General features: G+C 42.1%; 7 protein-coding genes across 9 annotated transcripts; 5 read left to right on the top strand and 2 right to left on the bottom strand.

Annotated features, from left to right (window-relative positions):
• Positions 1–12: 12 nt before the first annotated feature.
• On the top strand, positions 13–4,652 carry RB195_014317 (uncharacterized protein; the record flags this gene model as incomplete). 2 transcript variants are annotated; one of them, XM_064204527.1, is made up of 11 exons in its annotated part: positions 13–30; positions 90–117; positions 403–533; positions 708–815; positions 1,138–1,242; positions 1,321–1,449; positions 1,798–1,890; positions 1,972–2,103; positions 2,184–2,264; positions 3,473–3,616; positions 4,392–4,502. In XM_064204527.1, the coding sequence occupies 11 exons, from the start codon at positions 13–15 to the stop codon at positions 4,500–4,502; spliced, it is 1,080 nt and encodes a 359-aa protein (XP_064060408.1). The 2 variants fall into 2 exon arrangements, with proteins under 2 accessions (XP_064060408.1, XP_064060407.1); XM_064204526.1 differs by lacking the exons at positions 13–30; positions 90–117 and adding an exon at positions 4,619–4,652 and having other exon boundaries at positions 411–533; positions 4,392–4,477.
• Positions 4,653–5,071: 419 nt separating this feature from the next.
• RB195_014316 (uncharacterized protein) lies at positions 5,072–7,692 on the bottom strand (the record flags this gene model as incomplete). 2 transcript variants are annotated; one of them, XM_064204525.1, is made up of 2 exons in its annotated part: positions 5,072–7,342; positions 7,471–7,692. In XM_064204525.1, 2 exons carry the CDS (start codon positions 7,690–7,692, stop codon positions 5,072–5,074), a joined length of 2,493 nt encoding a protein of 830 aa, XP_064060405.1. The 2 variants fall into 2 exon arrangements, with proteins under 2 accessions (XP_064060405.1, XP_064060406.1); XM_064204524.1 differs by lacking the exon at positions 7,471–7,692 and having other exon boundaries at positions 5,072–7,072.
• On the top strand, positions 7,205–8,094 carry RB195_014315 (uncharacterized protein; the record flags this gene model as incomplete). The annotated part of the gene is made up of 3 exons (XM_064204523.1): positions 7,205–7,308; positions 7,864–7,966; positions 8,023–8,094. The coding sequence occupies 3 exons, from the start codon at positions 7,205–7,207 to the stop codon at positions 8,092–8,094; spliced, it is 279 nt and encodes a 92-aa protein (XP_064060404.1).
• Positions 8,095–8,902: 808 nt separating this feature from the next.
• RB195_014314 (uncharacterized protein) lies at positions 8,903–15,507 on the bottom strand (the record flags this gene model as incomplete). The annotated part of the gene is made up of 6 exons (XM_013444316.2): positions 8,903–8,952; positions 9,871–10,007; positions 14,825–14,976; positions 15,059–15,184; positions 15,315–15,404; positions 15,454–15,507. 6 exons carry the CDS (start codon positions 15,505–15,507, stop codon positions 8,903–8,905), a joined length of 609 nt encoding a protein of 202 aa, XP_013299770.2.
• Positions 15,508–17,065: 1,558 nt separating this feature from the next.
• RB195_014313 (uncharacterized protein) lies at positions 17,066–17,363 on the top strand (the record flags this gene model as incomplete). The annotated part of the gene is made up of 2 exons (XM_064204522.1): positions 17,066–17,137; positions 17,226–17,363. The coding sequence occupies 2 exons, from the start codon at positions 17,066–17,068 to the stop codon at positions 17,361–17,363; spliced, it is 210 nt and encodes a 69-aa protein (XP_064060403.1).
• A 5,950-nt stretch (positions 17,364–23,313) lies between these two features.
• Positions 23,314–23,604, top strand: RB195_014312 (uncharacterized protein; the record flags this gene model as incomplete). Its single annotated transcript, XM_064204521.1, has 1 exon — positions 23,314–23,604. One exon carries the CDS (start codon positions 23,314–23,316, stop codon positions 23,602–23,604), a length of 291 nt encoding a protein of 96 aa, XP_064060402.1.
• A 169-nt stretch (positions 23,605–23,773) lies between these two features.
• Positions 23,774–24,175, top strand: RB195_014311 (uncharacterized protein; the record flags this gene model as incomplete). The annotated part of the gene is made up of 1 exon (XM_064204520.1): positions 23,774–24,175. One exon carries the CDS (start codon positions 23,774–23,776, stop codon positions 24,173–24,175), a length of 402 nt encoding a protein of 133 aa, XP_064060401.1.
• Between the last annotated feature and the right edge of the window lie 3 nt (positions 24,176–24,178).

Raw genomic sequence — 24,178 nt, 5'->3', positions numbered from 1 at the left:
TTCACGTGACATATGGAAGAAATCAAAAATGTTAATATTTCTTTGGAAATGTGGGCTTCAACAAATGCAAAACTTTTGCATTCTTTTAGTGTAGCTTGTCACTAGATTCACATCCAAGTTCGTTTTCTTTCAAGGTCCTCGGGCTTGCTACATTGTTGTGAGGCGTTCCGAGTAAAAAAAAAAGTAGGTTTCAAAAGAAATATTCGTTTTCTGGTTGTATCATTCACCTATAAATCACGTCCGCGGAACCTTTTTTGTGATTATAGTTCCTGAATGTTTCTTGGGTGTTTCTTTTCCAGCAGCTATGCTTTAACTTACTTCAGTCTATTAGATTTTCTTTTATGTGGCTCTCTCTACATTTGTTCAGTAGAATTCCTTTGACTGTGAAATTTTTCTTTGAAGGTTGTATTATGACGGCTAAACTAACGCTTTGTCAAGCACTACGCGCCGTAGCAGTTCAACGTGCGATGGCGAGCACTAATGTGTCACCGGATATGGTGCGATTTAGGTCGTCTGTAATGAATAGTTCTGGAGTGAGTATTTTGTTCTCTCTCAGGAATACTTCTCCCGAAAAAAAAACACCATCGGTTGCCGTATAGAACGTCACTAGCAGACTTGTATCAAAAACATGAGAAAATCCTATTCCTTCTTTTGATTCCACAAAATTTGGGTGTGTTGGAGGATGTGACTCTTGCACGCATTTATAGGCGAAGCTCAACCGTTATGGAGGCCGCCACAGTGTAACTGTTCTTCCTGGCGATGGGATCGGGCCAGAAATGCTAGAACACGTGCAGAAGATCTTCAATTACGCACAGGTTCGCATCTTGCTGTCGATTGCTTTCCATTTGAGGATTGTTAGGGCGTGTACTGCAATCTAGTGTTTGATTTCCATGGAAAAAATCAATAAAGGCATAGCCGAGAAACGCGTCACCTCTTCTATTATGAAGTTTCAGTGTTGGAAGGTATTTGAAAGGTGTATAACCGCAAATTCATTCCTTGGACGATTTTTCTTTTCTGTCTTTACTCTAGTATACCATCTATAAAGTTTTAGGATTGAAATCTTTGTCTATCTACAAACAAGGGATGATTCAGTGAGTAGTCGTCCTAGACCATTATCATAGTTTTCAAATTATTCAGGTACCCGTAGATTTCGAATGTGTGCACCTATCGTCTAAACCTGACTCTACGGATGATCTCGAACAAGCTATTATAGCTATTAAGAGGAACGGAGTTGCTCTTAAAGTGCGTTTTCTATCTTGAAGTCTATCCTTTCTGTCATTTCTGCTCTCTTCATAGTGTTTTTTATTTTGCTCAGCGCAGGGTAATATTGAAACTAAATTTGACGATCCGATGTTCAAGTCACGTAATGTCGAACTCAGACGGGAATTGGATCTTTTCGCAAACGTATTGCACTGCTCTAGCATTCCTTCCGTTCCTAGCCGACATACCGTGAGTTTTGCACCTTTTTTGGTGAACACATTTCCTTCTAACTTCGTGGGTCCATATCTTCCCAGCTGGTTATATTTTTCCCTGTAAATATTTCTAGGGCAACAACATTGTTAAACAAATTTCGCTAAATATACCTTCACATTATGCTGGAACGAGACTACTTCAAATGCTGGCAAGATTCGTTTAGAACTTTGTGACAAAAAAAAAGAGCACAGCTTTAAAGTTTGCAGTAGCTGGAAGATCTGCTCATATCCAGTTCATCGATTTCTTAGCACATCAGTTGATGTGCCATTCTCTTTCGCAGCTGTTAGAGAAAAGTCTAAAGTTGTATGTTAAATTCACATTCAGAATATCGACATGATCATTATCCGTGAAAATACCGAAGGTGAATATTCTGGACTGGAACATGAAACTACTCCTGGCATTGTTGAGAGTTTAAAAGTATGTCACAGTCTTCAGAGCTTAAAAAATTTCTATACCCACCATTACACCACATCCACTACCCCAACGTTTTCTTTTCAGATTGTGACTCGTTCGAAAATTGAACGGATCTCTCGATTTGCATTCCAGTATGCGAAGAAGTATGACCGTAAAAAGGTTACAGCTGTGCATAAAGCAAATATTCAGAAACTAGGTGATGGTCTTTTCCTTCAGGTAATTTCTTGGTATCTTCCGTTATATATTTTCCAATAAATGCAATATTTGGTACACTGCCATTCATTAATTTTCATTAGGTTTGCAAAGAAATTGGGGAGAGGGAGTATCCTGAAATCAAGTTTGAATCAATGATTGTTGACAACGCATCGATGCAGCTGGTAAGTACAAAATCAGATTTTCGATAAAGTATTTCATTTTGATCTCTCCATCATTTCCTCATGTTTGTATTTTGGTTTTAGCTTCCATAGGCATTCGTAGCAGATGCAGTAGCTTGGGAGTACTATTGAGATGAAATTAAAATTAAATTGAATTGTTCATACTAATTCATCAAAGAAGTGTTCCAGTGTCAAACGTCTAACATATTTTGCCAAGACCTCGTCTGTTGACCTTGTGAAACAAAACTACAAAATATTGTAGGACGTAATATTGTTTGACTAAATTAAAATGATGCTGAGCCGTGAATGTCGAATGGTTGAAGACGAATAAATTTGTAAAGAAAGAGTTTTCCTTTCTTGATACTAACTGTAAATGATGTCATTTTTCCTAGTCAAAACCCATTACGTATTCTTAGAATTTCTTGAGTATGAGCGTGCAATGTGGTATGAAATTTTATATTCGGAAAAAAAAACTGGGTGGATTGGAATTAGATGTTTCCAGTCAATGCTACGAGATTCCGAATCTACAATACTACATACTTACTTTTTTCCCCTTTACCCTTCTTAGTCGATTTAGACGAGTTGTTCCTCAGGAAAAACGCGCATCGTTCGAAAAAAAAAACGCGTATCGTTCGAAAGCTCACTTTCGATCGAACTTCACACAGTTTTCCAGAAAGATTAATTAGAATATTTTATCATCAACATCAATTTTAAGGTTTTGATAATCAAGCAGAATTTTAGGGTGAGGTAAGGTGTGACAGATGCTCAACAAAATATTTAGGAAACTAAAAGGGTTCTTCCGCGTTTAGCATTATGTTAAGCGACACCCTACTATCGCTTATTACCTGATAATAATAAGGTGAAAATAATGTGTTACAACTATTTATGTTCAAACGACCGTACAAAACATTACATCTTTCACAATTAAGTCTTTTGTAATTTGGTATGATTAAATGACTGTAGAAAATGGAATATTGTTCAGAATTCCGGGAACAGCTGAGGTTTGTATTATCTGTTTTATTTACTTATTGCTTGCTCACATTATAGGTAGTTAACAATTAACATAGAATATGTTTGTAGTTGCTGATCGTTCAGCAGTGTAAATTTATGTGGTTGACAAACTAACGCTTTTCCAGATGCCTTCTCTTTTTTCAGTTTGGTTTTTTTCATCCAGTCCGTGTGCGCAAACTCTATTTAAAAAATACTTTTAGGTGTCTCGTCCTCAACAATTCGACATAATGCTAATGCCGAATTTGTACGGCAACATTATATCTAACATTGCATGTGGTCTGGTAGGCGGTCCTGGACTCGTCTCGGGAATGAATATCGGGAACGAGTATGCTGTCTTCGAAACTGTAAGTTCCCGTATCACTGCTTTTGTACTTGTTCTAACAAATGTTCAGTCCACAAATTCGTCTTTATCTTAAGTCTGCGTCACCAAGATTTTTGGCATTTCTCCAAGAATAGAAGAGAGAAAATTCACAAATATAACGCTCAATTTCGGCCAGTAATCTAAAAAAAAGCCACGAGGATTATTCTAGGTTGTACCGGTGTAACCAGCGATGCAACTAATGTGATAGTACGACTGCTTCACACGCACTTGTCTTGACCACCAGTCCCAATTGAGCGTGACGACGTTTTTACTCGTTAACTTCACTCCTATCCTCACCCATTCCCTTAAAAATTCCAACATCGTCAGTTTGGAGACACGCTCCCTTTAGTTTACTAGTGGAGTTTTTCAAGACAATTTTGGAATCAGAGTATTATGTTCGAGGCCTTCTGCCCCTTTTATTCATACATTCAATGCAGCGCTTTACAGCTACTTACTACCTACAGCTTTCGCAAAGAATCAGAAGACTTTTGCAGTTCAGCCAAGTTTAATATGCGCTACGTAGCATACTATCTCGTAATGTAAGATAGGTGTAAAACACGTGAAATTCGATTATTTACACTCGCTTTCGTTCACCCAAAGTACCTTGGGAGGAGTTAGCAGAAGTTAGTGCAACTGTGCGGATGACTGAGACGAGCGTTGTAACCAACTTTTTTAAATGAAATCTTATAATATCGAACAAACCAATGTAAGAACTCAGGTCTACGTGGATGTTTTTGGTTGTTCATTAATACATTCAGGGAACGAGGAACACCGGTACGTCACTGGCTGGAAAGGACATGGCAAATCCCACCGCTTTCATCCGCGCAGCTGCTGACATGTTAAGGTACTTTGCACACACCTTTATTTGAAACCACTCATAATTACGAGGTATCTTGTTTCACAACGGCAAAGAACATCTAGGTTAATACACAGCTTCTAAATCGTTTTAACAATAGCTAATGTAAGAATGAGCATAAAGTTTTAGAGCAGAAGGAACCTTCACGTCAGTCACCATCTAAGTAGAGGTGTTCTGGAATTTCGTCCGAGTAAATTTAAAAGTCAGTGCTCAGAACTACCTGACGTGAACCAGGTTTAAAAATGTACTTCTGCTCAGAATGTTATCCAAGCTATGAGTTCACAGCTAATTGAACCTAAGGAAAACCAATTATTAATTGATAAGGATCCGCCAACCTATTCTGTCGGTTTGACGCATTGAATCTCCAGCGGAGGTGGACACACCGATGATAGAATTATCTGATCGATGCGACAATAACGCCGACGAGCCTCTTTTAGATTTTTTGTAGTTAATCGTGCTTTTTTGTAACTGTGCAAGAAAATGGTTATTCTATAGTTACGATATGCATGCATCTCTGCACAGAAAAAAAAAACTCGAAAAGATCTGTAGTGTCTGTCTTTATTGTACTTTGTATCACCTTGATCACCTTGACTCCCGTTGGTCTTCGAACCGGTCGAGCGGGCGCCAGTAATTCTTCCATTTGTCCCGGTCGCGTGCCAGAGTAGCCCAGTGGTTCCTCCTTTCGCGTGGGACACGAAGAGCATCGTAATTTTCTTTGAAGGACTTCGTGAAGAAATCTGACCATCGGGTCGGCGGTCTTCCTGTATTGCGCTTAATATCGCGGGGAATCCAGTCGCTCACGGCTCTGGTCCAACGGTTGTCGTTAAAGCGCATCACGTGTCCGGCCCACCTTATTTTACTTTCCTTGGCAAACGCGGCGGCGTCTCTGATCTTCGATCGCTGACGTAGGAGAGAACTTCGAATCCCGTCTCTCACTTGCTTGAAACGGGATACTCCTAGCATCACTCTCTCAATTGCGCGTTCAATGACGCTCACCGCGTTTTCTTCCTGCTTGCGAAGTGCCCAGGTTTCTGAGGCATAGGTCAAAGCAGGAAGTACGGTGGTGTTGAAGAGGTGAGCACGGAGCCGGGTGTTCTTGGTCTTCTTCACTACGTCCTCGATGCTCTTGTACGCTCCCCAAGCCGCTCTTCTCCTCCTGCCCAGCTCGGGGGCCAGGTCGTTCATCATGTTCAATTCCCGACCCAGATAGACGTAGCTGGTGCATTCGGATATGTTCGTTCCGTTGAGCGTGAATGGGGCATCCGAGATCCATCCGTTCCGCATGAACATCGTCTTTTGAAGATTCAGCTCAAGACCGATGCATCCACATGTTTCGGCGAATTCGGTCAGCATTCGTTCCGCTTGGCTGATGCTAGGTGTTATCAGTACGATGTCATCAGCAAAGCGCAAATGGTGTAGCTGCCGACCATCGATCTTCACTCCCATGTCGTCCCATTCCAACTTTCGCATTGCGTTCTCGAGGGTGGCTGTGAATATTTTGGGTGAGATTGTATCACCCTGTCGAACCCCCCTCTTCACGTCAATGATGATATTCTTGTAGAATGGCGAGATTCCGGTCGTGAAGTTACTGTACAACTCTCGAAGCACCTTTATGTACTGAGTGGGAACGCCTTGGTTGTCCAAGGCTTCCACGACCGCTTCCGTCTCAACTGAGTCAAAGGCCTTCTTCAAGTCGATGAAAGTGAGACAGAGCGGCATCTTGTACTCTCGTGATACCTCGATGAGTCTCGAAACAGTGTGAATATGGTCGATCGTGCTGAATCCTTTTCGAAACCCTGCTTGCTCGCATGGTTGTCCTTCATCCAAGACCTTTTCAATCCTATTAAGGATCACTCTTGTGAAGAGCTTGTAGATGACGGACAGTAAGCAGATTGGGCGATAGTTGCCGATGTCATGTGGATCTCCCTTTTTATACAGCAACACGGTCTTGCTGGTCTTCCACTGTTTAGGGACCTTGCATTCCGACAGGTAACGTGTGAAGATCCTCGCCAGGGTGTTGATGAGTACTGGCGGAAGGTTCTTCAGGTGTTCTGGTTTTATTCTGTCGGGACCGGCTGCTGTACGATTTCTCACCGACATGATAGCATGTCGTATTTCGGACGGGAGAACCGCTGGAATGACATGTCCATCTTCCCTCAGATGGTGAGGAGGCAAGTGGGCACGGCTGTCGAAGAGATCAGAGTAGAAGTCGTAGATGATTTTCTCCATTCCCCTTCTCGATGCAATGGTTGTTCCCTTCGGGTTCCGGAGAGCTGTCATCCTTGTCTTGCGACTGGCGAAGTCTCGGCGGGCATAGCGGATGCTTTTTCCCGCCTCTGCTGCTTCAGCCAGCACTTCTGCTCTTCTCTCTTTAAGGTCTTTCTTTATCGCCTCTCTGCAAAGCCTTGCGAGCTCGGACGTAAGCTCTTGGTTCCCTGCGGCTCGTGCTGCTCCACGCTGGCGTATCAGCTCAAGAGTTTCAAGAGACAGGCGTCTCTTGGTTGTTTTAATACTCTCAGCCTTCTTCGCGCAGTCATGAAGGTGTTTGACAAGCCGGTCGTATTCCTCGTCGATGTTGTCCATTGCGGAATCTTCCCAAAAGCCGGCTAACGTAGCGAAGAGATCCCAGTTGATGGTAGTTCTGGGATTTCTCTTGCTGAACTTGGCGGCTTTCTCTGCTCTCCGCGTGAAAGAAAATCTTCCTCGGAGGAGGCGATGGTCCGATCCCGTATAGAACTTTGGTACAACAGCGACATCCGTCAGGCAGAACCTTTTATTGACGATGATGTGGTCTATCTCATTACGGTACCCTCCACCGGGTGACTCCCACGTCCAGCGTAGAGAGGAGGGCTTCTGGAATTGCGAGTTCCCATGGATGGTCTTAGTCGTCATGATGAACTCGGAAAGCCTCTCCCCTGGTCATTCCATTGTAGGCCGTGGGTCCCGATGTGAAGTTCCTCCGGCGTTCTTCTTGGGCCAACTTTGGCGTTGAAGTCGCCAATTATGACCTTGTAAAAGGCATGATCTTCTCGGTAGAACTTCTCCAGGTCCATATAGAAAGCTTCGACTTCTTCTTCTTCGTAGCTTGATGTTGGAGCGTAAGCGACGAAGATAGTCAAAGCCGGTGTGGGACCACATCTTCTCATCCGCAGACGTCCGATTCGGGTCGTGAGTTGTTCGAAAGAGTCGATGTTCTGTGCCATACTCGTACTTTGTATATATTTATTTATTGTTCCCAGTGACCGTTGTAAAAATTACGGTGGAGATCTCATGGAAGTATTCCCTCATCTTTTATGTGTACTCCCATGATTGAAACATGAACGAAATTATATTTGGGTTTTCTGCGTTGCCATAAATATTTACCTGGTTTCTAGGTACCTCGGTCTTGATCGGCACGCTAATCTCGTTTCGGACTCACTGTATCGCACGTTAGTGGAGAAGCGTATTCACACATCAGACATTGGTGGCACGGCTAAGGTTCATTTAATACGCTAATTTGCTGGTTTCGTTTGTTTATTCAGTGTGTTTTGCAGACGAGCGAAGTCATTGCTTCAGTCCTCGAATTCATTGAAAAAGAGATGGAAGGTATGAGATTCCGTTCATGACTGTGATCTCCTTAGAATACCTCTGCATGTAAACTTGATTTAGTCGCTGCAGATGCAGCTAGTTCTAGATATCTTAACTGTGAACCAGGTTCTTTCGCCATAATACAGTCACAGATATCGGAATCTTAATCTATCGGAAGATATCTTTTCTTTTTCTAATGTAATGTGCACCATACAGGGAATTAGAACCAGTGATTATGTATAGTAACTTTTGTCCTTTCTATATTTGGATTGGATGTTGCTATTTGTATCGAAGGATTTCTTCTTCTATAGCTAATCAGTCAATGTCAAATAAAGTGTTTGCACTACCGTTTACAAAAAAAATGCCCTTAATGAATCACTATGATTATATGATTTAGATGAACTGGAGCTATATTCTTGGATACGTTATTCTCATGTTAGACATGGTTTAGAGAGGTAAAGCTTGTGAAGACATATGATGTGAGGCCGAGTGCATTCGATGTTGTTGTCGAAACTGAGGAACTACTACTTCTTAAGTGGTGATTCGGTGAGCTGTCGCTCCTGGTGATTAAAGAGTCCTTGTCAGGTCATTGTTGGTCTTTACAAATCTAGCGCAACATATAACTTCTTGAACTATACACCTTCACTTCTATAATTGTGGCAGAGATGAAAACTCAATAGTACACATCATTTCTGTAATTAGTGGTTTCCGCACAAAGGTGGAATAACGACAGTTTCGAAACGTGTACTCCAAGGAAGAATTATGGTATACGTAAAACTTAAAATTCCTCAAAATCTATTCTGGCGCTCAGCTGGGAGCAGTGACTAAGGAAAACAACTGTGTAGATCACTTCGGGGGGCTCAAGTCTATCTCTGACTTCTTTGGTGGTTCAGGAGCTGAAATATTAGATATGCATAAACATCAAATCAGTTATTTTGTAGCATTAAAATTCAAAATAAATGTACGACAACTGATCTAGAAATTCATAATCACATTAAATGCAGCGAATCATGATTTTGATGTGCTGTGGAAGTATGTAAATATGGAAGATGCACCCACGGTTAAAGCGTAGAGTTCGGGTTGTAGATTGCGGAACACAGCGCAGTTCCGCCCAAACTTCCCTAATAGTCGTTACGAGGTACGTCAGAACGCGCTTCTATGCACACGTTCTGGTCCCCTCAGCAGCTTATTCATTGGTTGAATAGACTGCTAAGAACACATCACTGACCAATCCCCCATATCAACCTTTGAACAATCGCACTTCGATGCGGCACGTGCATTAGGTCGACGCTTTGCAACTTAAAGCCATCACCCCACGAATTTGGAGTGGTACGGGTTACAGGGGATAATACCTATGCGGGGTCGTAGATTATGAATACCGGGCAGTTCTGTTCATCTCTCAGTATCAGTGTATCAGTGTAAACGATCCCCAAACGCTTTCGAAATCCCGTTCGGACTTTGCATCGGGGCGGGGACGGGATGCAAAAGTTGCGCATTGCAACAAAAGTCGTCGTAAGAAACAGTTCCGGGGTCGTCCGTTTACACTGATACTGGGAGAAATGAACGGAATCACCCTCTTCCTCACAATCTACGACCTCCAGCATAGGCATTACCCGTACCACCCCAGATTCGTGAGGTGATGCCTTTAAATCGTCGTAAAAAACACCTGTCTTCCACGCCGTTTATTACGGCGGCTAGGGAAAGATGAGAGGAACCATGCTGGGTTCCGCAATCTACTACACGAACTCTATAATTCCCGCGCCGCGCCGAAAACGTGATGCGTTGCCTTTAATGTGTGGACGGTGTAGACTCACATTCTTGGAACCGCTCCCATGCACTCTTTGAATGAGCTATACCCACGCGGACCACATCAACTGTTTCGTGAGGATAGCAGAAGGCTGCCATGGTGACCAAACCAAGACCAGTTGAGAATGTTCGCCCAGGGATTCCTCTGGAAAACATACATCAATATGAAGGAACTTGCTGGTTTTGGTACTCATCTGTGATACCGTAAATATTACATGTGGAGACACGGATATGTTTTTTTCAGGGAGAATTCAGTAGCACAGAAAAAATCACGAGATTACTCAACATTTACTCAACGTGTTAATGTTCCTGCATTCAGCGTTTCTGTTTTTTTTTTCACCATGCTCGCTGTAGCAGCTTGAGCCCAATGTTATTTGTTATTACTGTTATTCACTAATGTTACTTCATGTTATTCACGAATGTTATTTCTAACTTGTCATGTGGCTCAGCAACCATATTCAGCAGTAACTTTACGATAAAGAGGAACTATGTACTTGAATAATATTTCTTTTTGAACAAAAATGAGTTTGTACTTTCGACACCACTCATATGTTAACCTTGAACTGGGTCACACGTTTTGACCATTTTTGAAAACGATACGCACAGAATTGCGCAAGGCAGAACCGCCGTGGGTCCCTGAGAGTGGGAACCTCTTTACTGTTTCCCTCAAGGAAGTATCAAGCAATCAAGAAGAATACGATAATGAACCCACTCTACTAAACATAAATCAGCGAGATTCCCGAATAGAATGCGAAAATGCTCACAAAAGGTTTTTGGAAGTACGGAATCAGAGAAGTAGTACAAAACCGTTACGAAAACAATCAAAAAGTTCTTGAAAATTAGCAGAATAAAGAGAAGGAGACTATAAAAGTCAGGTGCTTTTAAAAATTCGGAAGTAGAGTGAAACACGAACTGGTGGAAATGAGCCCTTAGCAGAAGTCCAAGTTTGGTAATTTCCGAATTGAGGAAAGAAGCCCTGGCTTCGGTGACTTTACTTGCAACCTACTCCAATCGGCTTTGATTAAACAACATATGCAGTTCCCAAAATTCTCCAATTCTCAAACTCTCAGTTCCATTAGTCATTGTTGTACAGAATCCCGGTATATGATATATGCCACTAAAACACAGTACGGACGCTTTGTTTTGTCTCGGCGGCCGCGTCGCGCCATGCCACATTAGAGCAGAGCAGCCTCGGCGCAGGCTCCACTGTTTACTATTCGCAGTTGTGAGGACATGTGAAGTTTTGTTCCTGCTTCATTTTCTGTCGTTCTTCTCAACAGTCTAGCTTCACTTTTGGTACGCTATTGCTCCTTTTCTAACTTACGGCTACTTTACTTATACTAAATAGATGTGTTTCTTCCACAAACTCCTTTCACGTATGCATTTCAGCTTCTCTCGTTTCTTCAGAGCAATAAATTCAGAGTCTATCTTTACTTTCAATCCATTACTGCTCTTTATTCAAGTTCATTGCTAAGTTGCTTACATGGAGAAGGTATGTTTCTTCTATAAACTCATGTTGTTTTCTCTTCATATGTGCTTTTCAGTTTCCGGCGTTTCTTCAGAGTCGTTCTCACGTCATTGTAGTCGCTGTCCGTTGTTTATACGTTGTTGTCCTTTATTTGAGTTCTCACTGCTAGGCTGGTACTCAACTGCGCTACACAAGAAACATACTTCTTAAACATAGGCAACGTAGAAATAAACCTGAAGAAAGAGCAATAATGTATCGAAAGTATAGCTACATTAACGTGAAGAACGACTCTGAAGAGACAGCAGAAGTTGAAATGCATACGTGAAGAGAAAAGAACGAAAGTGTTTGTAGAAGAAACACATCTCTTTAATATAAGCAAGGTAGCAATAAATTTGAAAAAGAGCAATAGCATACCAAAAGTGAATCTAGACTGTTGAGAAGAACGACAGAAAATGAAGCAGGAACAAAACTTCACATGTCCTCACAATTGCGAATAGTAAGCAGTAGAGCCTGCGCCGAGGCTGCTCTGCTCCAGTCTCGTGCGCCTCAGGTCGAGTGCCGGTATCTAGACCATGTTTCGAGGCTACGTCGCGGTACATGTGAGTACATGTGCATATGCGACAATCTCTTCGAACGATACAGTTTGTAAAGCCTGGTCGCGCATCGTCTGCTGTTCTGGGGTAAGCAGCCAGTGTCCCGTTTGAAAAAATGGCCACTGGCGGCTTGAAGAAGTGTAGCGTAAGTTTAGATAAGTCTAGCTGTTTTTAGTGTGTTGTTAGTATAAGTTTAGTACTGCTCTAGTACTTTGATTTGATTCCCTGTTTGCTGTAAAAGAGAACAATTTGTATAGATATCTATTCCAGTTAGTGTAAATATTAGTAGATTTTCATCCATAGTTATGGTGTAACATATGCTATATAGTTATTTGGCTGCTTGCCACTGTAATTAATTAGTTATAATCCACCATTGCATAACGGGTTTCTTGTTATTTTGATACTGGTCATTATTTGTGTTTCTTTTGTTGAAACTCTCACTATTTAGTCACTTCTTATATCGATACTGGTCATTGTTCATGCTTGTTATGTGGACATTTATTTAGTGGACATCATTCTGTGGATACTTAATGGGTAATAATAATAATATCAATAATAATAATAAACTTCTTCATCATCCCTCACCACCAACCGCTAACACAACACTTGAAAAGCAGAGGTGGCGCCCTCATCTGCATATGCGACAATTGCGCGCTCCAACCCCACTATTGGCCGGCCGAGATAGGGGCGCCGCGACGTAGCCCCAAAACATGGTCCAGATACCGGCACTCCCTCAGGCCTGGCGCGGTGGCCTGCGAGACAAAACCTGCGACTGTACTGTGTTTTAGTGGCTCGTCGGCATATGGACCACCGTATGGGGATACCTCACGCGCCGCGCAAGGCTCGGCAGGGCAGTGGTGTTGCTAGAGCTCGCAATTTCCACATATGGATAAGTGTTCCACTTCGGGTCTTCAACTGGAACAAAGATAATGAGGATTTTTACTTTTATTTTATTACTACTATTCGTTAACTCTTCACAGATGATGTCCACTAAATAGTAGTGACGTTTGCAAGCGTAAAAACGTAGCAAACTTTATTAATATGATTGTTATAACCATTCATAATTGATTCTTGATTGGCTAATTGATTCATTTTAATTGAACCAAACTTTTGAGCGTAAAAACGTTCATAGGGGACAAAACCCGTTCTTAATCCACAAATGACTTTGCCATTTGTCACTTAAGTACGCTGTCACTTTTCCATTTGAGAAAGGGATAGTTTATCAACACTCATCACTGAAAGTGAATAGCTGAGTCAGCGGGGCTCCTAAAACCTGAACACTGGTCTTTGAGGATCCATGTAATGTAAGAGAAGAATGGAAGATGGAATCTAGAAGTATCCTATTTTTTTGAGGATTTAACACAAAAGCAAACAATAGTAGTTCTGTATGTCTGTAAGTATATATATATATATATATATATATATATATATATATATATATATATACTTCCTTCCTCACATATATGTCCTATATGTCTTCCTTTTTCCTTAGTAGCTTCAGGCTATATGTCATAGGCACTCTAAAACTAAATGCTTAGATTTTAGGCGCTCGACTGTACCTACTTCCAATAATGATCTGTCGACTGATGAATTATCACTCAAGAAGTGTTTTTTTTTTTTTTGCTTTTCAGATTTCAAATTTATTAGCTATTTCAGATTTGAAAGCCGGGAAAGCATTTCCGGAGGTGATAGTCATCGAGTAATTCAACAATGTTAGGTATATTTTCACCTGAAACTGGACTCCGTAACAGTACATTCACAAACACAACCAAACGGAACAAAAACTTCCAATTGAGCACAACAGTGAACCGACTTATTACCCCAAAAGCGCTGAAAACCACGTATTTGCGGATAGCACTCTAGCAACACCATTGACCGTCACCATCCATGCCCCGCGCGACGCGTCCGCGTATTCCCATATGGTGATCCATATGCCGGCACTCTTGTTGGACAAGTCTTCTTATGGCTCTCCACGTGCAGTTTCTGGACCGACTATTTTCCCGACTACGGTAAGAGTACTATAGTAATAATAGTAGTAATTCCACGACACGACAATAGTAGTAATAATAGTAGTAATTCCACGACACGACATGGTCTAACTCTGTCTAATGTATGGAACTCAAAGTGTAACATTTGAATTCTAAATGTGTAGTCGAGTCAAAACGACGTGAAGCACGGACAGTTGCTAAAGCGACTGCGCTAGAAGCGGTGCGGTGGATACAGCGGCTGGAATCAAGGGACCATGGCGAACTGCAGAGATTGGTGGCGGTAGCGAGAATCCCTACACGATCCCAGCCGCTACGCTCTACCGCGCCGCATCGAGCGCAGCCGCTTACGCGGCTGTCCGTGTTCCGTTTTGATCCTACTACATGACGTGTTCAAACAATAGCATTCACGTATTTTCGTGTAAACACACCACATACCGAGAATTTTACGATTTTTTTTTTGCTGGAAACATTCTTGAACGGATGGAAAGGTGGGAGTCACAACACGTCGCTCGACTAGGTCACGACTAGTATATCATTCGTGTCGTTAGAAAAAATGATAAGCATAGGCGCTATAGGGTCGAGCCGGACCCTGCTCAGGTGAGGGAAGTTTAGCCCATAGGGTGCAGCTCAAGTGAAGGGGGTCCTTTCGCCAGCCGTCCGAAAGTGAAGGGGGTAATTTCGCCAACCGTTTAAAAGTGAAGGAGATCAAAGCACCGACTCCGACTATCGCATCTATGATGAGAAGCATAATTGAACATTTGGCGAAGGAGTTTTTTTAGAGGGGAGAAGTATTAAATGCAGTTACAAATGCAAGAAAGTGAAAGCAGCCAAAAGAGCAAAATTTTAAACAGGCAGGAACGATACAGAAAGAATTCAAGAGAACGTTCTATATGATAAAAATTTGCTTCCTTACCTTTTCATACCTAATACAAATCCAGCCATACCACCAACTGTAATGGCAGCTGCCTTGGGAAGTACTGTCCACTCATTATCCAAATAAGACTTTGTTTTAGATAGCATCTCCTTCGACTTCGTCAGCGTTTTGTCAACGGTTTTGAATCTACCCTAAAGGCTTTCAAGGTTTCAACATATTCAAAATACTCCCAGCAATGATAACTTCTGGCAATCTAAAAAAAAATTGACTAACCGCTACTCTCTCGTACTCAGTAGTAAATGCTTTTCGCACAGTAGCGAACTCTCTTTGCAAAGGCAATGGCTCCTCCATCACAAATTTGTATTGTTTAGGACTTTCGTCCTCACCGTAAATAGGCAACTGAAATAGCATAGATTGGTGGATGAAACAAAGTAGGCAAAGAAGTAGTAGGTCATAGAAAGTGCTGGGTCGCGTGAAATCTCTGGACAAGTACTACTAAGGCTTCAGAAAATAATCTTCCTGTAAGTACCTGCTTTATTGGAACCAAGTCTTCCGGATTAGAAGGAGGACGATTATCAGCAGTTGCAAGATTCCACCATTGTGCTAATACGTTCGTTGCCTGAACACTCACAGCTACTTCTGGCAGGTTCCCTCTACTTTATTGTTACCTTCTTTGATGCATCGGAAATTCGGTCAACGAGAGGAGGATCTTCTTTGGCCATGAGACCTCAGCGAAGAAACAAATAGTTGGATCTGAATGATCATAAAAATGCACGACAATGACGAAAACAAAGGCGAATATGTACAAAGAGCAATACTAATAACATCCACTCGTCTCCTCACAAGCCATAGTACTTGGTAGAGTTAACTAGTAAGGATTAAATGCTACGTATTTTTGTCTGTGGATTTGCGAAAAAAAAAAGAAACGAGCTGCAAGTAACCCAAATACTAGCCTTTGGATCAAAGTTATTCCGATATCTACAAACTAAGCCGAACGCCCAGTAAATTAGCAATTTATGTCTCTATGTTGAGAGGGTAAATTACGTCTAAACGCTCACATTAGTTTATGCGCACTCACTTCGACCTTGAATGACTTAACAACGCAAAGTACGACGACCTCCTCTGAACTTTTTAGCGTTATAGGCGTTAACTTTAATGTGTACGGTGTAAAGCGAAAATACACTGAACTTGACGAGCCCATCATACCCGAGGCTGCCCGTAGAGTTCACAGGTACCACAATCGAAAAAGGCGATAGAAAGACTAGATAGCAGCTGCCATTGCTGCGTTCAATAGGTCAAGCAAAGGCGATTAGGGCCGGAAGTGATAAAGAGAAACAGGAGGTTACCTATAGAGGGGAGAAGAGAGCGTATTCCACAGTTGAGGTGCGCAGAAGTATAGTAGGGTCAAAACGACATGAAACACGTACGCAATTGCGTACGCAGCTTCTTTCGAGGCGCTTCGGTGGAACGTAGTGAAATCCTTGCTGGCGCCACCCTTCGCTGCAGTTGGCGACGGGCCCACCTCGGTTCCAACTGCTGCCTCCACAGAGCCGCTTCGAGCGCGTACGCAAATGCACATCAACTACACTCGTGTTTCATGTCGTATTGACCCGACTATACTAGAAGTGAAATAACGTTCGGTTCGTCGGATTAGGTGTTAACGTTGCCAGTGAACAGTAGTTCGAAGTGGCTGGAAGTGGCAAGGCTTTTTCCTCCATTTCGTTGTTGCAGCCTGATCCCTAGCCGTGCTCATCTTGCGCAGATGATGCTACAGAAGAATAGCGGTTATGGATATCTACATAATCTGGCAGTTGGTGTACTTGGTTAGTTGTCCAATGCAGGAGAAATAGTCATGGAGAAGTACTAAGCAGTTTTGCGATGGTACTCTGATAAGCCAACTCCACAGCCGCTTCCCTGTCGCCCTGTCGAGAGAGGTGCGGATCGGCGGCCCAGAGCCGTTTTCATCAGCTGATACTTACTTAGATACTTAGATGGTCCGTCTTGGAAAAAGGAAACCTCCTACTCTCAATATCTGATCGATATCAGCTGATATCGATCAGATATTGAAAGTAGGTGGTTTCCTTTTACATACATGGTTGTTGTTCCCACTGATAAAGCGTGACATGTTTTCTTTCACCTCGATTCTTGATACATGTCCATTCGTTAAGGTTCCGTTGAGGAGGGAAAAAACTTCAAAATCCGCTTGAATTCTCAAACCTGTTACTTTCATTTCGTCTTCGTAGCCTCATTTGGTAGCCGTGGACATCTGATCTCGTGCAGATGCTTCTGCAGAAGAATAGCGATAGTGGATATCATCCACAGTGTGACAATTGGTCCTCCAACGTCAGGCAGGTAGTCACGGAGATCAACGTATTTTGTATGCAAAGTTTTGCATTGACACTCTGAAACGTTTATAATCTTTTAACCTTATCTTTTTCAGCATTTCCACAAAGAGTTCTTTTGTTTTGTTGGTTTACTGATGTTGTACTATGTTACATGTTACACACTTGTATGTTCACTAGGTGTTGTTGTGAATTTCAAATACCTCAGGAAATATGTTTGTTCATGTTTAATATAACTGGTATTACATAATGAGAATCATATTTTAACATCATGAGCATGACACATCGTCAACATCATCAACATCATGAACACAACATGGCGATCAGCAACTCGAAAACGTAATTGTCACAGAAAAGTATTATGTAGCAGAACACAGCAACCGTAAGAAAGGAAGCATACTAGCGGGAGTCTCGTTTCACTGTTATGACTATGAATGTGAATTTGTTCTATCAATCAATTATATACGATTATCCAATCGGTTATGCCGAGCATCAACGTATCCCACCTGTTTCTTCCATCCAAGACTTTAAAAATTTCAAATTTCCTTCCATTTAAATCGTAAAAGTAGCATTATCCTTTTCCGATAGGACTTCAGAGTTCATTAGATACAAGACCCTTAGGTCGGCTTCTAATGGCATATGAAAAAAAAAGTTCAGGTCCATAAAACTATGGCCATAATTTTCTAAAAGTGAGTTGTGGAATCTAAGATAATAATGAGAGTTGGAAGATGAGAGTCTGTTGTGAAAATATCTAGAATTCAACACCAAATATGCTGCAGCTGATAGCAGTATGCAGGTTCTGTTCGCATAAAAAAGAATTTGATAAACAGAATAGGTGAATGATCAAGAGGACAACAATGGATATAGCGTGAAAAGAGATCCGTACAAGAAAATTGGAGACTTTGGGTAAGACTAGTAAAATATTAGTTAAAGATAAAGTATTAGTTTAGAAAAGTGGAAAATAGATGGATGGCTGGACTCGTGTGTTCGTCGAGTTAGAGTTATAGAGAGAAGTTTTCTTGCAATGCTTCAACATTCTTTCTACAGCTCTTTAAAACAGTTCAGAAGGACGCGATCATCCTTCAAGTGCACATCAGTTAGCGATAAGAAACTTAGGATTAATCTAGTTCTTTCTACTACAGCAATTGTCTGGTGCAAAAATTAATTGTATCACCAAGAAGGAAGCAAAACTCCTTAAAGGCACCACTCCACGAATCTGAGGTGGTGCAGATTTCAGGTGGAGTATTCGTTTACGAGATGGGAGACTACGGAGAGGGAGATGATTCCGTCCATTTCTTGCTAATTGCCGTAAAAAACGGCCCGGAAGATGCGGCGCCGCACAAGACTGGCGCGCTCCAATCGAACCTCTGATACAAAGTGGTGCGCCAAAACGAATGAAGCCGTATCTTCTCCGTAGTCTCCCATCCTGTATACGAATACTCCACCTGAAATCTGCACCACCTCAGATTCGTGGGGTGATGCCTTTAAGAGGCAACATAAACACACCAAAAAATTTGCCTACCTCTAAAAATGAGGTAAGCAACAGAATTTCCCCTAACAATATGGAAATTCTAGGGAATTCTAGGGTCTCGAGATAGAGAACATAGATTGGAGTCCCGCTGTGAGCATCTGTTGTGCAGATATGTTTTACTAACTACGCAAAGAGAGATGTTTAACATCATTACTCCGATTCACTGAGCAAGTCATTCATTGGTTTTATTTGGATAGAGGTAAACTAGCACCCAGACACTACGGTTTTAATGCGGTTTCGGCACAACGTCGATTTCGTAATACTGCCGTTAGCGTAACTTTTTCGTTGCGTACAAGAAACGTTTTGTTCTCTTATAAGCTCATTAGACTTGTCTAACTAATATCACTATTTTGAGATTGTAACGAACTGAACTTCAGGAATTTAAAACAACTGCAAACCATGAATTAACTTATTGAAAACTCCAACTTTCTTTTTTTCTGTTTACGTGTTCAATGTTCAACTTTCTTGTTCAACTTTCTTTTCTTTTCCTATATGTGCGCAGCTGATTTAGGATTATGTTGAGCAGCCAGGAACTTCTATCCGTAGTACCCCTAATACCACTTATGATAATTCTCACTCTAAAGTCAAGTATTCTAAGCGAGATCATGTCAGAAAGCTTTTGAGCTTTTATTGGAATGTATAGGGCCGGAAATGCAAGTAAGTGATGCTTGAGACCCGTTGCAAGGTTATTTTTTTGGTAGTCCTGCTGTTCCCGTTGCTTGAAAACATACCGTATTCAAACGGTGATATTACTGTCTAAATTCATTGCCCGAGGATGAAACATATAGAGAGTCATCCTCAAGATGTTTCCTTGTTATTGCTATGTCGAGTTCACGTGACAAGACAACAAATTCCTCTCTTATCACTGACGGAGACTTTGATCTTCCCATCCGCAGAAAGCTGCGGATCTCACGTAGGCCTTGCCGTTGTGTAACAGAGAAGTTGAAATTTATGTGTCTTTTCGAAAGGCGCTTCAAAAGGAGTGTGCTGATGTTTCAAACACTCGAATCTTGTTGTCTATTATGGGGTTAAGGTCCGGTAGTTTATGCTGCTTACGTTGGAAAAGAATGGAGGATAAGCATACTCGCCCAGCTATTCTGTTTTATTGTCTTCGCTTTCCTTCTTTTGCTTTCAGTTGCAACCTATCATGGGAAATCTGGAGGATCTTGTGTGATGCCCACGGATTTATTGATTACACAGGCGCAAATCGAGGGAAAACTAAGGAAACGAAATCCAAAACGGAAAGCGCATCAATTGAGAGGAGCACATCGCTCATAACGAAATTAACTTCGTGCACTGCTGCGGTCAGCAATCGTGCTGTTGTGGTCTGAACATACAGAGGTAGATTTAGCGGATTCGCTAACGATGAGTGATTCGATGTTGCCGATGGTCTACTAATCGTCCGACTTTCCTGGGGAAAGTCTAGACCTAACACTAGAGTGAATATAATCACAAGTGGACTTTGCCTCACGCACTTTTCTCCTCCAAATCCGTGCTGGCAGAAAACTTTCACAACATTGTTCTTTATAACAAAACATTTCTCAAGCAAAAAGAACATGTGATCCATAATGAATGCTATACGCAGTTGTTGTTTGATATTGTGCATCTGACGGCTTTTTTTTTTGGAGACATCGCTTACCTCATGGAGTCGCTCGTTGGCAATGAAATCGTACGTAACCGTGCATATGAGCGACTCTGCACAACTCCCAGCTGTGTGGTTTGCTTATACGGAAGAGAGGGTGATTGCATGATATCAGGAGTAGTGCATAAAGTGCAGGTTGTGCAGTGATGATTACATATTAAAACGGAACACACGCTCACTGTGTGTTCCGGTCAAACAGCATCTAGATGGACCCACAAAACCTAATTCCGCACTCCGCTCGTAGCGCACCGTATAATACCTAGTCAAAACTCCGAAATACAGGTAGAAGTTACTATACTATCGCTCGAGTCCGAGATCATAGCACGTTTAACGCTATAGGTGTTTTGGATAGTTGGCAAACATTCGGAATTGAACAGAAAGGAGGAGTGGATTGCGATCACAAACGAATTAGCCCCATATCAGTCCCTTCGCGCGTTTCGATCTACCAGGCGGGCCGTGAGGTCCCTATATAAAATCCTTGTGACTCATAGTTGTGGTACGTGGTGGTCTGTTGTGTTACCAAGTCTAGCTAATGAGGTAAGCACTAGCCAATTTGTTGCTGTTTGAGTTCGCCTACCGTTTGGATGCTTTCTGTAGGGAGATGAGGCGCTTGAGAGGAGAAATCACTAAAGGCGTTCATTTTTTCAGGGTCTGAGGAAGAGAATAGCGCCGAAACGTTAGCTTCCAATAGAAATCAATACCAATCTCAGCTACACCTCAAGCAAATCAGTAGAAACTGGAATGTCATTTGGAAACCTGAATGGAAGAATTTGTTTTCCTGCTCCCAGTTGTTAAATGTTTATTTCATTCCTATAGCGCTTTAGAAGACCTGTTACTTATTTATAGGATAACAAAAGCTAGTTCAGAAAGTCTTCTATTCACAATCTTTTTTAATAATTCCTTACTACTTCTGCTCTCTTGGCGTTTTCTTCTTGCAAAGCTATTAATAAGGTTGGCATACAATGCTTGATTCAGCACGAAGAATCATTCTCAGACTTAGTTGGAGTTTAATTCCATAAGAATGCAAATATTAAGGTACGAGGGAAATATGTCCTGTTTAAACAACATTTATTTTATATGAAACATCTGCAATTCTACAAATTATCTTTCCAAATCTCCTAACAATCTAAGCTAAATTGTAAATATTGCACGGGTATCAGACCATTAACGCAACCTACTATTGCGGTCTCTTGGACGCAAAAGAAGAGACGGTCCCCTCCCGCGCGGGGTTGGTCCTCAAAGACAACGCCAGATCCCATACAGCAGTTGCAATTCAGCAGAAAGTAGTGGAAATGCACTGGCAAACGCTTTATCATTCATTTTACGGCCCAGATTCATCGTTATGCAATTTTTTTGTCATGTTTGAACCCCTCAACGAAGCACGTGGAGAGAGGCGATTTGAGAACAGTGATAAATTGGAAACATTAAAGGACAAAGGATTTAATGCATCACCCCACGAATCTGAGGTGGTACGGATTTCAGGTGGAGTATTCGTATAAGGGATCGTAGATTATGGAGAGTTGGGGGATTCCGTCCATTTCTCGCTAATTGACGTAAAAAAACGGCCCGGAAGATGCGGCGTGTGCACACGGCTGGCGCGGTCCAATCGAACTCGTTGTAGAAGGAAGAAATGGACGGAATCATCCCCCTCTCCTTGAACTGCAATCCCGTATACGAATACTCCATCCGAAATCCGTACCACCTCAGATTCGTCGGGTGATGCCTTTAAATTTCTGTCGTTAATCAATCCGCTTGAGGTGAAGAGATGATGAGCACCGAAATTGTTACGTTACGGGCATGAAAGTACTTGAACCTCGAAAAAAGTCATTTCTTCTTCGATTAAAAGCTGTGCACAAAACAAGAGATCTTTTAGGAATTCTGGACTTGTTAGCAGCACAAAATAAAAGGATAAGGATAAAGTCTCTGGCGTTAATAAATCCGCTTGGGATGCGCCCCCACGTTCACTTCAATTCAGAATCGTTTGAGGTTTACAAACGTGTAGCTGGCCTATACAATGACTTAAAGTGGCTAGCCGATGTGTTAAGTCAGTGTTTTTATGCTCGCAGACAAGTCTGGTACCAATTTATCGAACCCGGAGGGACGAAAGGCTTGGTGAGCACTAGGACGGATTCGAATCTCCGATCGATTGTGTAGGAAGCGGATCCTCTAACCGCTACACTACCCCCACCATGGAAGCGTGAATCAACTAATTAGATACTGGTCTAACTTCATTCTTCGAGAACGGAATGAAGAAATTACCAAAACGTTGGGAAGAATGTGACATAAAACGAGGAGATCACTTGGAAAAATAATTTGTAGAAATGCAGACATTTTTTGTGAAATAAATTTTGTTCAAACGAGTGGCTTGTTTATATTTGATTGTACCTCGTATTCCGCATACGTTCTGTATAAACACTATATTTATATAAGAAATTAGCGGAAGATTGATTCACATAGTTTCTCCATGTAATTTTTTTCAGTTACATGAAAGTAGTTACGGCGCAATATTTATTTGTCGTCATTTCTCAGCAACATATTCATTTTTTATATGTCGTTCTTGAATTGTATGGAAAGACTATTATTCTCATTACTTCCGGTTCACCGATAATCTATTGTATTATATTCAATTTATATTATTCGCATGCCCAAATTTGACAAGTCAATTCTCTACCACTTCTCTTTTTCTGGTATGCGGCGCTGCAAGTAGATTAGCAACTGCGAGCTGATCTTCGCGGGTACTTCTTGTAGTGCAGCCTGTCGAAGCGACCAGACAGTTAGATACCAGCAGACATAATGAGACCAATGACTAAGGGATTTTAGGTTTGCACTTACTATGGCTCTGCACTGGGCCGCGCACACGAGTCTGATTGCTACCTGCACGTAGTGGCCCTGCTTTAACTAAACGCAACCAGGCGTTCGAGTGTACGCACTGGGAACGTACGAGCTATGTAACCCGCACTGTTATATGGCGAAAGATTCCCATACATTGCAAAAAGGTGCCGTCGTCCAGCACATGGCCAAAGCCCAAAACCTGAAAGGTCAACTTCCTGAAGAGAGCATGAAATCTTTGGCAACAACCATTCGTTTCGTCACGCTGAACTGCCGAGGACTATCGAGTGAACTCCAACAAGCCGCTCTGTCTAGACTTCTGCGATATTTCTGTGTACCTTTTGCTGCACTGCAGGAAACAGGCATGAGAGATCGGTTCGTCATCAGAATCGAAAATTACACCATATTCTGCGACGATGCTGATGAGAACAAATTAGGTGGCTGTTCGATAGCTGTGAGAAACGAAACCTGGTGACGTGGTGGAGGAGTTTGGCTCAACGTCGTCTAGGTGCGCCTTTCTACGACTGCGGGATCGCAGAGGACGTAAACTCTGGATCGTAAGTGCTACGGAAACCGCTGAGGACAACAGTAAGGACGCCTTACTAAACTATTTATAAACTCAATGCGTTGGTTTCTAAAATGCCATGCCAGCAAGTGGTCATTGTCGGAATCGACGCAAATGCGAAGATGGGACTCGAACAGCAATCGGATATGCTAGTAAAATGGTATTATCCACGGAGCGCACGTGGGACAACGGTGACCGTCTGGTCGACTTGTGCGAAGAGACAGGCCTCATCATCGGTTCCACGTTTAAGAGGAATCATCGACGCCAGCATCACACGTGGCAGGGGCCAACCCTTTTAACGCCTGCAGAGCAGCGCAAGCGCAAGATGAGGACTTTTAAGTTTCAGCTTGACCACGTTCTGGCGAAGAACATCCCTCAGTCAGATATCCGAAAATCTAGAGCTGTTTGGGACGTCGCGTTCGACTCTGACCACCGTCCAGTTCTTCTCAGCTTCACGATACGGTACCCCAAGAGAAAGTGAGGA

This window comes from Necator americanus, chromosome V (assembly GCF_031761385.1).
Source record: "Necator americanus strain Aroian chromosome V, whole genome shotgun sequence".
In the NCBI taxonomy this organism is placed as follows: Eukaryota; Metazoa; Nematoda; class Chromadorea; order Rhabditida; family Ancylostomatidae; genus Necator; species Necator americanus.
The sequence above is the reverse complement of the archived record's forward strand: the minus strand, read 5'-3'. Positions and strand labels throughout refer to the sequence as shown.